Consider the following 16,191-nt stretch of genomic DNA (forward strand, 5'->3'; position numbering starts at 1 on the left):
TTATTTCTATTGTTTAAATAGATTTTTGTGCTTGTATACTCTTCCTTATCTCTATATATTTCAACTATCGATTCCTGTTTTTATAAAATTTCAAAATATATAGATTTTTAGTCTATTTTAGACAAAACTGTGCAAATGGTGCAACAAGTTACAGGATATTTATTGAGCTTTGTAGATGTTGTTTTCCGGCAATTGTTAAACTCTTACCTACAAAGCAGTGTAAAGAATACATGTAAGATGAATCTGTTGAGTTAGTTTATCTTTTGAATTTTTTGTTATTAGTCATAGTGAAGATAGTATAAACTAACAATTGATTGTTTTGAAGATTTTTTTCAGGTAGATTTCAGTCAATTGAATGAAATGATTTCATCTTGTGAGAATTCTATTTGAATGTTCTTGAAGTGCTAACAAGACTTAAGTAACATACTCAGATTGGTGTGACTGGTGTGACAGGGGATGCTTACTTCTCTTAAGCATGTAAAATATGGAGAAAACGAACAGTATTCAAGCTCAAAAGTCCATTAATCAATACAAAATAGGAGCAGAGCAAACATGGACCTCTAAACATCAGAGGTGGGATCAGGTGCCATGGAGGAGTGAGCATCCCCTGCCGACCGGTCACACCCGCCGTGTGCTCCTTGTCATGATCGGGAAATAACGGAAAAATCCGTCGGCAATTCAGTGTGTAAATAATGGCCTAACAATTAGTATGAAAAACGTCAGTCAGCATTTGACTCAATGATAAATTGTATTTGCTTACAAGGTCATTGTATCGACCATAGAACTTACGAAATGATGACTTTAAACGAGACAGATGATATTCTTGTTTCATCAACTTATTTGTCAATAATTTACCTCGTTTTAGAAAATGTATGTGCGTAGAGCATGCTCTTGCATTTGATCTCACCTCCAGAATATCTATTTGATCTCACCTCTTGAATATGTATTTTTCCGACTATGTATGCCTTGTTCACCAAACTGTATTTTTGGATTTTTTTCAGATCGATCACTCTTTGCTATCTTTACATTTTTCACCTTTAGAAATCATCAAATTGTAATATTTGTATTTTTATCATTTTTTATTATAGACCGATTACTGTTCATTTTCATCTCTTTTCTACATAAACCCCAAATTGCAATATGTAATAAACCTAAAAACCGGTTAATCACTATATATAAAGCTTCCTAAATTTTTTAACTATAGCTACGCATGCTTTTTAAGTTTCATATACCGCATAAATCCTTTACATTCCATTGTTATACACCAGCAATATTTTGACGTTGAAAAGATTGATTTTATGTTGTTTAACTTCCCTCTCGAGAATTTTTCACTCATATGAAGACGCCACCATTTGCCGGTGGAGAGCTGAAAATTTTGTCCTATACTCGGCACTTACGGCCATTGAGCAGTGAGGGATCTTTTTCGTGCCAGCACCTACTGCGACACGGGACCTCGGTTTATACGGTCTCATCCGAAGGACCGGTCTCCACGTCCCACAGTGGGATTCGAACCCGCGACGTAAGGATCGACTCCTTACTTCGCGACTCTAGAGCAGACGCTCTAACCACTGCACAACGCGATCGACACGTTGAAAAGAAACCAGTTTTGAGTTATCTAACATAAAATTAATTGAAACATCACAGGTGGACAGTAGTGTACATTTCAAGTTTTATGATAAACATGATTTCAAGTTTTATGATAAACATGATGACTTTAACTTTTAAATCGTCAAATTCCATTACTTATGCAGCAATATACCTTCATTACCTGCATGCGGGGAATATATCTCTTAGTTGATTCGATACGCAAGAGCATGCTCTACGTATGTACAATTTCTAAAACGAGGTAAATTATTGAAAAACAAGTTGAAACAAGAATATCAGCTGTCTCGTGAAAAGTCATCATCTCGTAAATTCTATGGTCGATACAATGACCTTGTCAGGAAATACAATTTATAAAACTTTTCATTGGCATCTACTGATTTGAACAATATTAGTATACCCAAACATAAAAAACATGGAGGAATAGCCGTCGGGAAATTCCACCTGGCAAAATGAACTTGAGTGAAAATCGTGCATCTTCAGGAAATCTATGTCTCTTTGAACAGAAAAAGTAGACATTTTTTTTTAAAAGATGAATTCTGTGATTCTTGTGTTATTGATAGGCCTTAGAAAACAGAATTTTAGCTTTCCTCATGGCTTTTTCCTCCCTAGGGATCAATAAATTCTTTGTCTCCTTAAAATGGATATTTTAAAGACATTTCACATAAGTAATCTGAAACAATTTATCTACAGAAACTCAGTATTTTTCACTTGTTACATCCCGCTTGTACGGACTAAGACATAAAATAAACCGACAAAACCCAGCGTAGAATTTTCATAAGATTGAGTTGCTCAGCAAAAGCACCTGTCTGCGTTAAATTGACCGCAGTTTTTATGATACAGTATCATTACAATCGGTACGAATTTCAATGCTATCAAATTTGAAAAAAAAGAAAAGAAAGTAAGACTTTATTTGGATATCGGTTCCCAGGTAAAACGTTTGTGCGCATGACTGTAAGGCAGTTACGTATACCAAAAATTCATACGTGGCAGACATTACTTATACTTATACCAGTGCTCTTAATCATGATTGTTCATGATCGGAAGATTTGGATAACTTTATCCTAATGGTAGAGTATATCTCCGAAGTTATTTGGGGGATATATTCATAAGGATTCATCAATCTTTGTGTAAGTACTTTTTTATGAGCCTACTGTTATTATTACTTATATATGAGAACAGCTACAAAGCTTCCTGTTGGTTCTTTTCACTCCCGAATGTGTATGGGCACACAATTCCAGAGATTTGGATACAGAAAGGATCATGCATCCAACGTCAGAAATCATTTTCAATCAAATTAGAAATAGATTACTTTAAAAAAGTTTACCCCCCCCCCCCCCCCCGCCTGACAAAAGCCATCGATGAATAAAAATTTATGTTACCCCTTTATACTGTAAATGGTCTGGTGTAATCTGTCAAACTACACGACGAAATTGCAAAATGATAGTAATTAAATTTTGAGTAAATCAACAGAGTTCTACCTACTATTTCTGTTTTGCAATTGAGTTAATATTTTTTTGCTTGAGGCGGAAATTATTGATCGCAATCAGGATACAATTGTTTTTGGAAATTCCAAACGTGGGACTAGGTGCCTAGGGGGAGTAAGAATTTCCTTTTCGACCGGTCACACCAGCCGTGAGCCCCATGTACAACTATGCACAACACATCCTTTGAGCTCAATTTTTAAATCGAGAAAAGCTACTGACAAATAAGTTACTACTACAGAAACTTTAACAACTACATGTAAATTCATTTTTTGCAAATACTACAGTTGTTATGATTATCTTTTGTTTGGTCGTATTTTGTCTGACAATTGTAGTTATTGTTATAGTTGACTTTAAAGGGGCATGAGCACAGTTCAACTGATTTTTTTTAAGCAAGTTTTATTTTATAATTCCTAGTTAAGGGAATTCTAATGATCACCAAACATGTGAACATCATTTGTTGATTTGGAATAGAGATAAAGAACTTAAAAATTCTTCATAATGTAAACAAGGCTCGTGCCTTGTTTCTGTTTACATACAAAAAAAATATCATATTTATAACAAAACGAGAATCAGCAAATCACTAGAAAGTATCTAATTGTATTAAGAATTAACTTCTTTATTGAAAAATTTGTTTTGAACTAACATATATTAGTATATGTAACCTATGTAAACAAAAACATGACACGGGCCTTGTTTACATAACAAAGGATTGGAGCTCTAAATCTGTCTTGTATCTCGACAACTGAAATTCAAAATTTTGATGTTCATTAGAAAACCCATAGTTGAGTATTTGTAAATATGAAAATAAAATGGAAAAATAAATTTGAATATTTTTAGCTGAAACTGTGGCCATGCCCCTTTAAAACCTGAGTACTCCATATACCTGATAAATACATAAGCAGGTGTAACCGACGAACGGGAAATGCTTACTCCTTTGTGATCTTAATTAAAAATCACATATGGCTGTGCGTATTTTGTCACTATACATATTTATATTTGTTTCCCTAAAATAAGCTTTTTCGGCCAGCGGTTATTCTCGCTGTTATTATACTTGTTCCCTTGATCAAGAGCATATTTTGTCAGTAATAACAAATAAAATCCATTGTTAAAACGTTATCAAACGAACTATTTAGATATTCATTATACTAAATTGGAAATGTATTTTAGCCATGTTATCTAAATGTAATAAAAACTTGATACTAGATTAACATAATTACCTGTTAAAGCGAAATATGGGAAATTAAATAAGCCAAAATTTGAATTTAAACTTCCATGAACAGATTGGACGCGAACCTACTACAAAGTCAAACCATTTTTTTGTAAACACGGAAAACTGGTTGACCTCCCTCATGCATAGCTCTGATCTTTTGACGTGTTTGGCTCTAATCTTTGGCACCTCCTTTTTCAGCTCTTCAAAGTTTTTAAATTAATTATCTACATGCTTTATATATATTACTTTACTTTTCAGTGGACGAAAAAATTCTGAGATAATTTGTTTGAGCATATAAATATGCCCAATTCCTTTAAATCTAGTATGCATTTGTGTGACAAAATAAATGCTATTAAAGAAGGTCAGAAAACAAATGATATAAAACCTCCCGAGAGATTTCGGATTTTAGGCTTTGGATAATTTTTTGCTGCTTGTCAAAGTTTTCCCATGTAAGTTGACAAAGGTAATAGAGGATGACAATTGGAAGCTTTGCATCACTGAGAATCCTCAATAGGGAGGCGAAAATAATTCTTTACGCTACCTTTAAACGCATTAATAGTATAATAATATTCCAAAATATTTCTGAGTTATTTGACACCATTAAGAATTCACCAAAAAAGACACTTCAACTTGACAAATTTATAAAGGAATAATAGACATTTATGTCATTATGTGTAATCTCTCTTATCAGAGTATCAATGAACCTTAAGGTATTTCCACCCTCCTGTGATGTCATAGGTTTTGCAAAAAAAACCCTCTTATTTATTTAAATTCATACCCCATAGAAATACATGTATATCTTTTGAAAGAATGCTTTCCAATAGGTGTAATAACAAATATTGTTTAGCAAAAGAATTTAAAAAATGATGATTTTCTTTATTTAATCATTGTTTCAATCTTTAAAAAATGTTGCTAAGGGCAAAAACTCCTTCTCATGTATTTATATTCAGGCATGTTTCCTTATTGTACTTCTAATGTAAAATGGTTTCCCTGATATTCACAATTCAAACATATTTATAAAGTGGCAATTATTTTAGAACTTTTAGTGTCACAATTATGTATTTGAACAAGTTTTTACCTAATTGTTATAATACTGTATAATAAAAATGTACGATTTTTTAATGCTGACAAATGCTTCTATTTATTTATGCCTAACATCTGAAAAATATGGCGAGGTGAAGAATCTTTATCAATATTTAAATATAGCTTATTTAATTCATCCACGATTTCATCCATAACAACGTCTTTAACGTCTTTAGCGTTTTCAGATTTGCTTACGTGGAACAATTCAAAGCCTGATTTAATTGTTCAGTATCAATAGATTGTACATGTATCTGTTCCTTAGAATGATTCCATGGTTTGATTTTCCTTCACACTCGTTCATTGTTTTTGAACAGTTCAGACTGATATTACTTTGCTGCTTTAAACACAAAACAATATATGAGGGCCATTCAAAAAGTTTTGTCCTTAGTGCAATAAAAAAATAAAGACATAAAATCATTAGCATTTCTTTATTTCATTCCTGCAAAAGTTCTCCCCTTTAACACGCATACACTTTTTCAAACGAGAAATCCACTCCTGAATGCTTTTCTTAATTTCTCTTTTGGAAGACCCTTCACAAACTGATGTATTGCAGAGTCAAGTGATACCATAGAGTTATAGCGTCGTCCAGATTAATGTCTTTTAAGTTTTGTGAAGAGAAAAAAGTCACAGGGGGAAAGATCTGAAGAGTAGACAGGGTGAGTGATAACAATAACTCCCTCTCAGGCTTTTATGTAGCTTCTTATTTCTGCTGTTGTACTTACTTTCTTTCCCATGATAAAACAATAGAGTATCACGTGTAGGGTATTTTCAAAACTTAATAAATCTTCAAAAACTCAAGCAATTCTATTTCTTCAAGGACGGTGTGGTTGATAAAGAATTCAATGAACCATTACAAGTGTGTTTGAAGTGATCAACATTCATTTTTTTTAATCGAGGACTGGGTAGGACAAAACTTTTTGAATGACCCTCGTATGAACAACAGTCATTATTTTTCAAGTACTTGCATATTTGAGACATACTAATTAGAAGATTATTACAGTTTTGCTCTGCTAACACAACATCTTTGTCCTCGGAATCTAATTATTCCATTTCTAGTTTAAGTGTACTTGATAAATCCTTTCTGCTGTATTTTAACTTTCCTAGAGGTATATATATATATATATATATATATATATATATATATATATATATATATATATATATATATATATATATATATATATATATATTATCCCAATCAATACTTTTTTCATATGTCACAGCCATGTCTAAGTATTAAATTTGAATAAATAAAACACAACAAGGCTGCTGGGTTCGATATAATGTATTCTACAGTTATGAAATATTACAGAAAAAATGTGACCTAAAATATAATAACAGGTTTTTAATATTTCTCACCTCACTCACACTTTTACGCGAATCATTTAAACTTATAAATATGGATAATTTAGAAATTACTTCATTTAAATAAAATGGTAAATTGATACTGAATAATAATAGAATACTAAGAAATAATTTAACAATTATTTCTTACCGTAAATCCTAGACTTGATATCACAATTATCGTGAGATAAATTTGTGTTTGGGAGAGAGAGCGTCTTCTCTCCCTAAAATCTAAGGTTGGAGTGCCCGAGAATAAGTATTTTCGTGAATGCGCAGGGGACAGATTAAAACCAGTTTGACCACTCACACACCCGTACTCTCACTGACCACTCACCCGTATAAATGAATGTATGAATGAATAAGGCAATCAATGAACGTAGTAAATTCCGTAGTGGCAACGGTATTCACTAGCTACTATATATGAAAATGATATGAATGATAATTAGTAATATCAATTAATTAATATGATTCACCCTGTGACACACATTTAGAATTTCTTTTTGAGATTTCCAAACGTAGTGCAGCTTTGTATTGTATTTCGAGAATATTTATGAAGTTTTGAATTTATGTTCAGCTGCTAGTATTTAACCTCCAGAATTTACTCTACTATATCTAATTCCATTTTTCATCCAAGTCAGTTGAGTTTCTTTCCTGAAAACACAAGATATCACAATGCCTCACTAGTTCACTGAATTCTGGGTAATCTAATGTTTTCTTTATTCGGCAACAATTTAATGAAAGAATTTGTAATTTGTTGTTTGTTTGTCTGCAGTTTCTTACACACTCCCCTGAGGGTTCCTAGTACCCTTCTGGTGAAGAGTTAATTCTCCGACGTTTGTTTGATGAGATTCGATATCTTGTAGAGATCCGATTGAAATGATTCGGTGATTCAATTGGTTCTGCATTCTCTGGGTAGAATGACTCTCCGTTGATATGTCGGATGTTCCAAACCAGCTTCATTTTTTCACCGTTGAGTCGTAGGTCTTTCCTAATGGGGTATGAGCTTGCTCAATTTTCTGTGCACGTGGAAATTGGCAATTAATTTGGTAGGGTTTGCCTTTCACTTTGTTGGTGCGTTGGAGTACAAAATCATGATCTTGTTAGTAGATAAATTTTGCCACGATTGGCCGGGCCCTTTTTTCTCTCTAAATCTGTAAACACTTGTGGATCCGAATTTAAATCAAAATCATGTACTTCTTCCAGGAAATTTCGTAATAACTCTTCTGTTTTTTTGCAAAATCTCATATAAAACAGAAAAAAAAATCAGGTTGTATTTCATAGATCTACATCGTCAGTCGATAATTAGATTTGACAGGTCTTCGTATTTTTTAATTCATTAATTTGGTCTCTCTCTTAGACGTGTATTTCACAATTTTTTCCTCCATTTCATCAAGTCTTATTTTTAAGTCTTGCATTTTATTTTCCGACTTACCTACTTGCTCTTTTATTCCATCGAATATATTGTTCATTCCCTGTAGATTTTCATGGAATTCTCCTTTGTTCGATTAATCGGACTTATCCCTTTCTCGATAGAATTTACTGTGTTCGACAGTCTTACTACTTCTTCACATATTTTACCAACTTTTTAAAGAGTGCCTTCATTTTTCTTTTATTCTAAGCATCAATAATTGCGCTCATGTTATTAAAGCGTTGATTAATTGAATTGCCCATATGTTTCCCCAGCTCGTATAGTTCCTCTAAAGTGATTCCATTTTCTATTTATTCTTTACTTTCATATAATACTGCCCTGGTTTCTCCCAAGTAAAACATAGGTTCTGCTTCGGTTGACATGTTGTTTACACTGCTATTAATAGACATACCTGTATCAGTAACAGTGTAGCTACTTAGAGCAAAATTTCACCAAAATATTTCACTTGTGGATACAAGCGTGAACTTTGTCAGAATTATTCTTCAGATAATATGGTTTCTAAAATCATCGATGGCCATCGCAATTTCCGCCATTTTAAAGATGGCCGCCGCTAAAACCAAACCGACATTTCTACACTACTTGGACTAAGAAACGATCGATTAACTGTAATATTTATTATACTTGACCGTTTTGTGATATATTTTGGTTATGAATAAGCTTTGTTAAAGACATCTTAAAAATCACATTGTAAAGCAAAAGCTAAATAACGGTTCATAACGCAATTCAATTCCATAATACATGTATATTGTTCCTTTATTGTAATTCAGTCACAAGTTGCGTGCACTAAAATGGAAAAGAATTTCTTGCTGAATTTTATGAAATAAATTCAATTGTAATCGGAGGCTCCATATTCCTTCATATGAATTAAAAAAGAATGGAAGTCGGGAAGATGGATTTATGATAACTAGCTGATTTTGTAATGATAAGTGAGAGATAAAAAGAGCTCTGAAAACAGTTAGGTAAAAGTAAACTGTTGAAAAAGAAAGAAAGAATTTCCAATCCTACAATGAAATCAAAATTCCAAGTCTAGATACAACATAAGACCATGAATTGGATGCAGGCAAAGACATTCGTCAAAAAAAAAAAAAAAACTAAATTCAATGAAGATTTGATGTTACTAAAACAATTGGTAGGAAGCTAAGAAAGATGCAAAAACAAAAATGCAAAACCGTTTGCTCCACACTTAATATCAGGAGCTGGGCAAAGAAGTCGATCATAACTGCAGGCAAGAGACTTTATGAATAACCTTGCTTAGCTGCTCATACAGGAGATTTAAAGTAATAAAATATCACATAACATCAAAAAAACTATGAAAAAACCAATCTGTTTTAGCCAACCAGGTCAAAAAAATGTTTGTAAAGGTAGGTATAAATGGACAACAAAATAGATGAAACAAACACATCAATGAAGTACTAAATAGACCAAACTCTGGAAGACCAATACGATTTACCATGGGAAAGACGTGGATGTAGAAATAGCTTGAAGAAGCGAGAAGGAAGTGACAACAGCTACTAGTGTTTAATCTTTTCTTTTCAATAAAAGAGCAGCAGGAATTGACAAAATACTAACTGATGAAACGAGGTTTATAAGATAATTATTATGTATTATGTGTTAAAGAAGCTGTGAAAAACAGACAAAATCCCTAATCAACGGAAGAAGGACTAATTATATAACTACACTACAGGTAATGTGAGCACTGAGGTCACAAAATGACACCCCGCCTCCCATTTCATTATAATGGCAAAGTCCACGTTTTGCTATAGGAGACCCGAAATAAGTATCAGATGAAAAAGTAAAATAGGAGGTGCACAAGGGCACTATGTAATGAAGAATCTATGACAGTATCATTAAATTTTATTGTGGTATAAAAGGAGTTGCGGGTAAGAGATTGGTACCCCAAAGCATAAGGGACGGGCGTACAGACAGACGGACGGAGGGACACCCCCATCACTATATACCCCCTCCCGCTCATCAAGCGGGGGTATAAAAAACATAATAATAATAATAATAAATTCTTTGATTTAGACAGGATATAGTACAATTAGTAACACATTACTAGTTTACATTGTGGTCCTGTAACCAAGGGAGGGAGAGCTTAATCTTTGCAAAAAAGTGGAGAAGCGCCATTTTTCTTTTTGTACCAAGAAAGAACTGCTACCTGCTTAAGATTCTAAGCAGTGTTATTTAGAATATACAGCCTAGACTATGAAGAAGAATTTTCCTCTTTATTTTCCTCTTATATCTCTTTTTTATTTAAACTAGACTTTGCAGACAACCTTTCACATCTGTCCTACACTCGGACAGACAAGTCAATAAGAGTTATAACCAAGAAAAGTGGTAAGGTAACTTTGAAGAAGATGGTATAGAAGAATTCAATCAATTATCATATCTTAGTAGTAACAACAAAGGTAAACTGATGTAAATATCTAAGTTATCGTAAGCAGAAGAATGCGGGGTTTTGCAATGCTAAGATCATAGAAGTTTATAGCAACCTCAGAGAAGGCTAATATAAGAATATATTACACCAACATAAAATCCATCTTTCTGACATCTTTACCCTAAACAGGGTTTCCTTGATAGCACTTCTGCTTATGAGCATATTAATGATCTGCCTTGGAAGTAGAACATACATGGGGGGTGACAATATGAATGTCATCTTTATAGTAGTATGTGAAAAAAAATGCGGAGTTGGGGTTCCATACAGGCTGTTTTTGGCGCTATTGACGGGCTTATGCTAAGAAGTACTTGCATACATAGGCAATTTTGCCACATATGATCCAAATGTGCATTGCCTTTCATATGAGGATCATATATATATTCAATCATGTGGCAAATCGTATGTGGATCATATGAAAACACAAATGTAAATCATATGAAGCAATATACATATGATACACATATGAAAGGTCCTGCATATGAGAATCAGATGAATGCTTTGAAGTTGATCTTATGAGAATCATATGAAACAGATATGTGCGTGTTTATTTATTTGTCCTTGTTATACACAGTTAAAACGCATTTTTATTCAATTCAATGAGATAAAAAATATGTTTATTCAATGTTAATCAGTTAACACTTGAATAATTTCATATTAAGCTTAATATGAATAATTTAATGTTATTTTTAACAAGTACACTGCATGATTTAAAAAATAATTTCAATAACATATATCAAGATGGGCAAATTTAAATGTATATTTATTTAAAAGAATCAAGCTTCTCATCTCCTTAAGAATCTCGCATAAAAAGGGGAAAAACTTGTACTCTGTGACCCCCCCCCCCCCAAAAAAAAATCCTTTCATAAAATTCAAAATTTGTTTTCTTGAAAAACTAAATTTATTAAGAATAAATTATTTTATATTTTATTTAAAACTCGTTATGGTTGGGTTTATTTTATGAGTAATATTAAAATCATTCCACATTTTATTTCCGGACCGGTTTCGGTTTTTATCTGATGTAAGTGTAAGTCATGTTTGACGTCACTTCTGCAACAGAAGTGTTGGGTGTTAAAAAGCAAAACGTAAATTATCTCAGATAAGGTTTTTAAAGACTTTTAGTTCAGAGTGTAAAATTTAGATCATTTCATTACGGTTACAGATTCGTATAAACTTGTTGTGAAGTGCGTTAGTATAAGGGAGTACAATATTTAGTTAGTATAACTTGTGAAAATTGTGAGGGGTAACATAGGTTTCAACCCACCTGAGCTGTGGACTCCGGACGGGACAGGTGTCAACAGACTTCCGTATACATCCAGGGTAAATTCACAACTGGTTTGATATGGTATTTCAGTGATCAGCTGATCGTGACGTATACAAATATATACATCCCGAACCCGAACTATTTTATAAAACTTTTTATTACTACATTCCTCCCCATTTTAACGAACCCCAAGGTATGGCACAAATCAGAACATCCGACTTAATGCCATTTAAATATAATTGATCTTTGATGGGCCCAATGAATAATTGAGGATCCTATTATAAGTATTTCTTTGTTTTTGTTAAGTTCACATTTTTGTAGAACCTCAGCAGGAGGGCTGCTAATATCCAAAAGAATACTGAGTATTTTCCAGTGTAATAGACTTGTGAAATTTTTAGCGGGATAAGGTGTCTTTGTTAATGCCTGGTGTTGATGTGTTGCATCCAAGTAATATTTTATTTGTACTAGGTCATCTTCTTGCCAAATTGTTCCTAAACATGTGGAAAATTTTTCATTTGAATTTATAGACGATATCACATTAATTTTGTTGAATCTGTTGATTAAAGAAGATATTTTTTCAACCCAAATTTGACCATGAATGTTAGTATCATATCTACAGTAGCTGGAGTCATCAAAATGTTCTTTTTCTATATGTAGTCTTAAAAATCTTTCCTGGCCAAAACCTAATTCACATGTCCAACATGATGTCGTTGGATAAAGAAACCAAGGAATATGTTCTTGAATAACATGTCGTCGAACATGTGTAAACTTCGAGTTATAAACAGGGCACTTTTTTCCTTTTTTACCTAAAGTGGAACCTTGCACAGGGTTTGGTTGAGGTTCTTCTTCATAGTCAGGAACAAAATGATCTTCTTAGTCTTACATTTCTAAAACAATTGTACTCTACATTTAATACAAGTTACTCTTAATATATAAATTTGTCAAAATTTAAATGTGCTTGATGTTTGTAGGTTTTTGATATTATTATACAGATATAAACCACTGGCACTAATGGCACTAATTAAGTAAAATGAAATAAATATACAAAAATAAATAAATAAATAAATAAATAAATAAATAAATAAAAATAGGTATGTGTATTTATCTATTAGTTAGATTTGTTTGTTTGTTTTTTTTATATATATAAAACATTAAAAACAGTTAATAAAGTTGATAAAACATGTTAGTTATTTAAAATTCACATGCACTTCTGCTAATTTAATCCTATACATAGTCAGATAGGTAACGGGGTCTTTGTCTTGTCCTTTGACCTCTTTTAACCTGTTCTTTTTCTGTAGAAAGAGAACTTGAAGCTGTATTGGAGTTTTGATGATGCATCAGAATATCCGACGCATCATCCCTAGCAAAAAGGTTTACAAAATCTGAGATCACATCATCAGATTCAGATGTTGTAGCTGAGGAAGGACAATCAGTCTGCTTCAAAGACCCATCACTCTGATTGAAAAACTTATTCCTGAATCTTTTTACCCAGCCGGGATGATTTAGATCTTTACAGAGCTTGATACGATCATGGTGTATTACAGTTTCTCTGTTTTTCTTATCAATGATCTTAAATAAAACAGGAGATTTGACCTCAGTTATGATATATGGACCCTTCCAAGGAGACTTTAATTTTGAACTTTGACCCAATTTTGTAGCTGAATCAATTTTCAGTACAACATCTCCCACATTGTATATACTTTGATATAAATTGGTGTCAAAGTATCTTTTTTGTCTATCTTGGGCTTTACAAATATTTTCTCTTGCAATTTGATGACATTCTGTAATATTAGACCTCAAATCTTGTAAGTATTCAGGAATTTCTTTCTCGGAGCTGTTCAAGTTGTATGTACCTAGTATCAAATCTATAGGTTGAGTTGTTTCCCTTCCTAAAAACATAAAGTTTGGTGTAAACTGAGTTTGTCTATTTTCAGTTGCTCTAATTGCACCTGCAATTTGTTGTAAATTGAGGTCCCATTCATGTTGTTTGTCTTTTAAATAACATCGAATACTCTGCAGTACTAAACGGTTGTATCTTTCAACTTGACCGTTAGACTGAGGGTTGTAGGGTGTTGTCCTGGTTTTAGCTATTTGTAATAGCTGACACAATTTTTGCATAAGTACACCATTAACATTTTTACCCTGGTCAGAATGTAACTCTGTAGGGCAACCATACCTTGATATAAAATTATCAACCACAGCTTTTGCTACTGTTTCAGAATTTTGGTTTGGTATTGGGACAATTTCTAACCATTTAGTAAATTGATCGATGATCATCAAGATGTACTTATTTCCATTTTTGGTTACAGGAAGGGGCCCCAGTATGTCAATGTGTACACGATGAAGAGGATAGCCTGCATGATATTGACCTAGAGCAGCCTTAGCTTTGATGTTGGGCTTTTTATTTTTGTTACATATACTACAATTTTCAACATAAAGTTTGGAATCTTGTGACATACCATACCAAACTGAGCACTGTTTCAATTTTTCATAAGTCTTTGTTTGACCTAGGTGTCCTGCTGTTTTACAGTCATGACAATGTTTCAATATTTCAGGTTGCATATTTTTTGGAGCCACAAATAAATATCTTGGATTAACATGATCTTCCCATAGATAATATAGAAGACCATCTTTTAGGTGTAACTGAGATTCACATGACCAAAGATATCTAACACTGGGACCACTTAATAATAACTCTTTCTGAGATGGTTTTATCCCAGACTCTATCCAAGTTTTGATTTTGTGAATATCACTATCTTCATTTTGTTTTTTATTTAATTCACCTGGATCAAAAATATCTGACAACCCGAAAGCAATTGTATCAAAACTGTCAACTGATCTTATTGTCAAAGGAATAACATAATCTATATCATTCTCGAAAGTAGCCCACTGTTGTTTTGCTCGAGTGCAAAAATGGCACCCAGCACAAGGTAATTGACTCAATTCTATTCCAGGTCTTTATTCATTACAAAGATCTAGACTTTCTGGTATTCTGGAAAGGGCATCTGCATTACTATGGTTTTTTCCTGGTCTATGTTGTAAAATGATGTTATATTGTGACAATTCTTCAATCCATCTTGCTAGCTGACCTTCAATGTTTTTGAAATTTAAAAGCCATATTAAACTATTGTGGTCAGTTCTTAGAATAAAGGTATTTCCCAACAAAAAATGTCTGAATTGTCTTGTAAATGTAATAATTGCCAAGAGTTCTTTTCGAGTGGTACAGTATTTTCTTTGGGCTGGTGTTAATACCTTGCTAGCAAAACTTACAATTTGTTCTTTACCATTTTGTATTTGACATAATTCAGCACCAATTGAATTATCTGATGCATCTGTGTCTAAAATAAAGGTATCTTGTGAATTTGGGTATGCTAATGTCAAAGCCTGAATGATGCATTGTTTGATCTTTTCAAATGCATTTTGATGTTCTTGTGACCATTCAAATTTTGACTTTTTTGATGTTTTTACAAGTTGATATAATAAGTGAGAAATTTCTGCAAAACCCTTAACGAGGTTCGCTCCTGAGCTTTTGAGCAAATTTTTATCTTAACCTATATTTCAAAAATTCTGCATAATGTTTTAATTCTTACAATAAATTTGAATTCTACAATGCCAATTTAACTATATTCAGTTAAAACTCCATGATTAAATTCCATACTAAAAGCATTAAGCGAGGAACTATATTTTGTGGCGGAAGGTTTTTTAGAAGAAAATGATCATTTTTTCTCTTTCGAAGTATTTAAAGTATGCTAACTTTGGATTCCTATTTTTACATGCAGCCTGCACACATAGTTATTTTGTGCATTGGACTGTTTTATATTGGTCCTAAATTATCTATTAAATAAACTGTCATGAATTCTATCATCATATATGATGAATATAGCAAATATATTGTGAACATGAAGGAAAAAAATAGCCCTAATTTAAGCTTAAAATTAGCACTGTTTTAGTAATATCTAAAAATTAACATCACATACCCCCACTTTTGATTTTCTTTTCTGAATATATACGATACTTTTAACCATTCTTCTTAAATTCAGCAAAAATGTCATTACTTTCAAATGATTTCTTTGCTTGTTAAATTTTTAATGCCAGAAAAATGAAAATGTTTGAGTGCAAAAAGGTCAAATAATTGAACATGCGGAGTAATTTGAAAATTTTTTCATTGTCACAAATTTTAATGTGTCTATTTAAGATGAAATAAGACCGTTTTGTCCCCATTATTTATTTGAACAAAAATTATTGGAGTAGAAACTTTAAAAATTGAGTTATGTGTAAGACGTATTTACAGTGCAAAAAGGTCAAACTAAATGCTCTGTAGCGCCAAAAGAAGCGCAT

The 16,191-nt window shown here is 32.5% G+C and overlaps 1 protein-coding gene across 1 annotated transcript; it reads right to left on the bottom strand.

The window, feature by feature from the left end:
* Window positions 1–12,072: 12,072 nt before the first annotated feature.
* On the bottom strand, window positions 12,073–12,738 carry LOC133199825 (uncharacterized). The gene is given in 1 exon segment (XM_061335651.1): window positions 12,073–12,738. A coding segment is annotated over 1 exon segment (666 nt).
* Between the last annotated feature and the right edge of the window lie 3,453 nt (window positions 12,739–16,191).

Source organism: Saccostrea echinata, unplaced genomic scaffold, assembly GCF_033153115.1.
Source record: "Saccostrea echinata isolate AGI-Se365-2 ecotype Australia unplaced genomic scaffold, CSIRO_AGI_Sech_v1 ptg000036l, whole genome shotgun sequence".
Taxonomy (NCBI): Eukaryota; Metazoa; Mollusca; class Bivalvia; order Ostreida; family Ostreidae; genus Saccostrea; species Saccostrea echinata.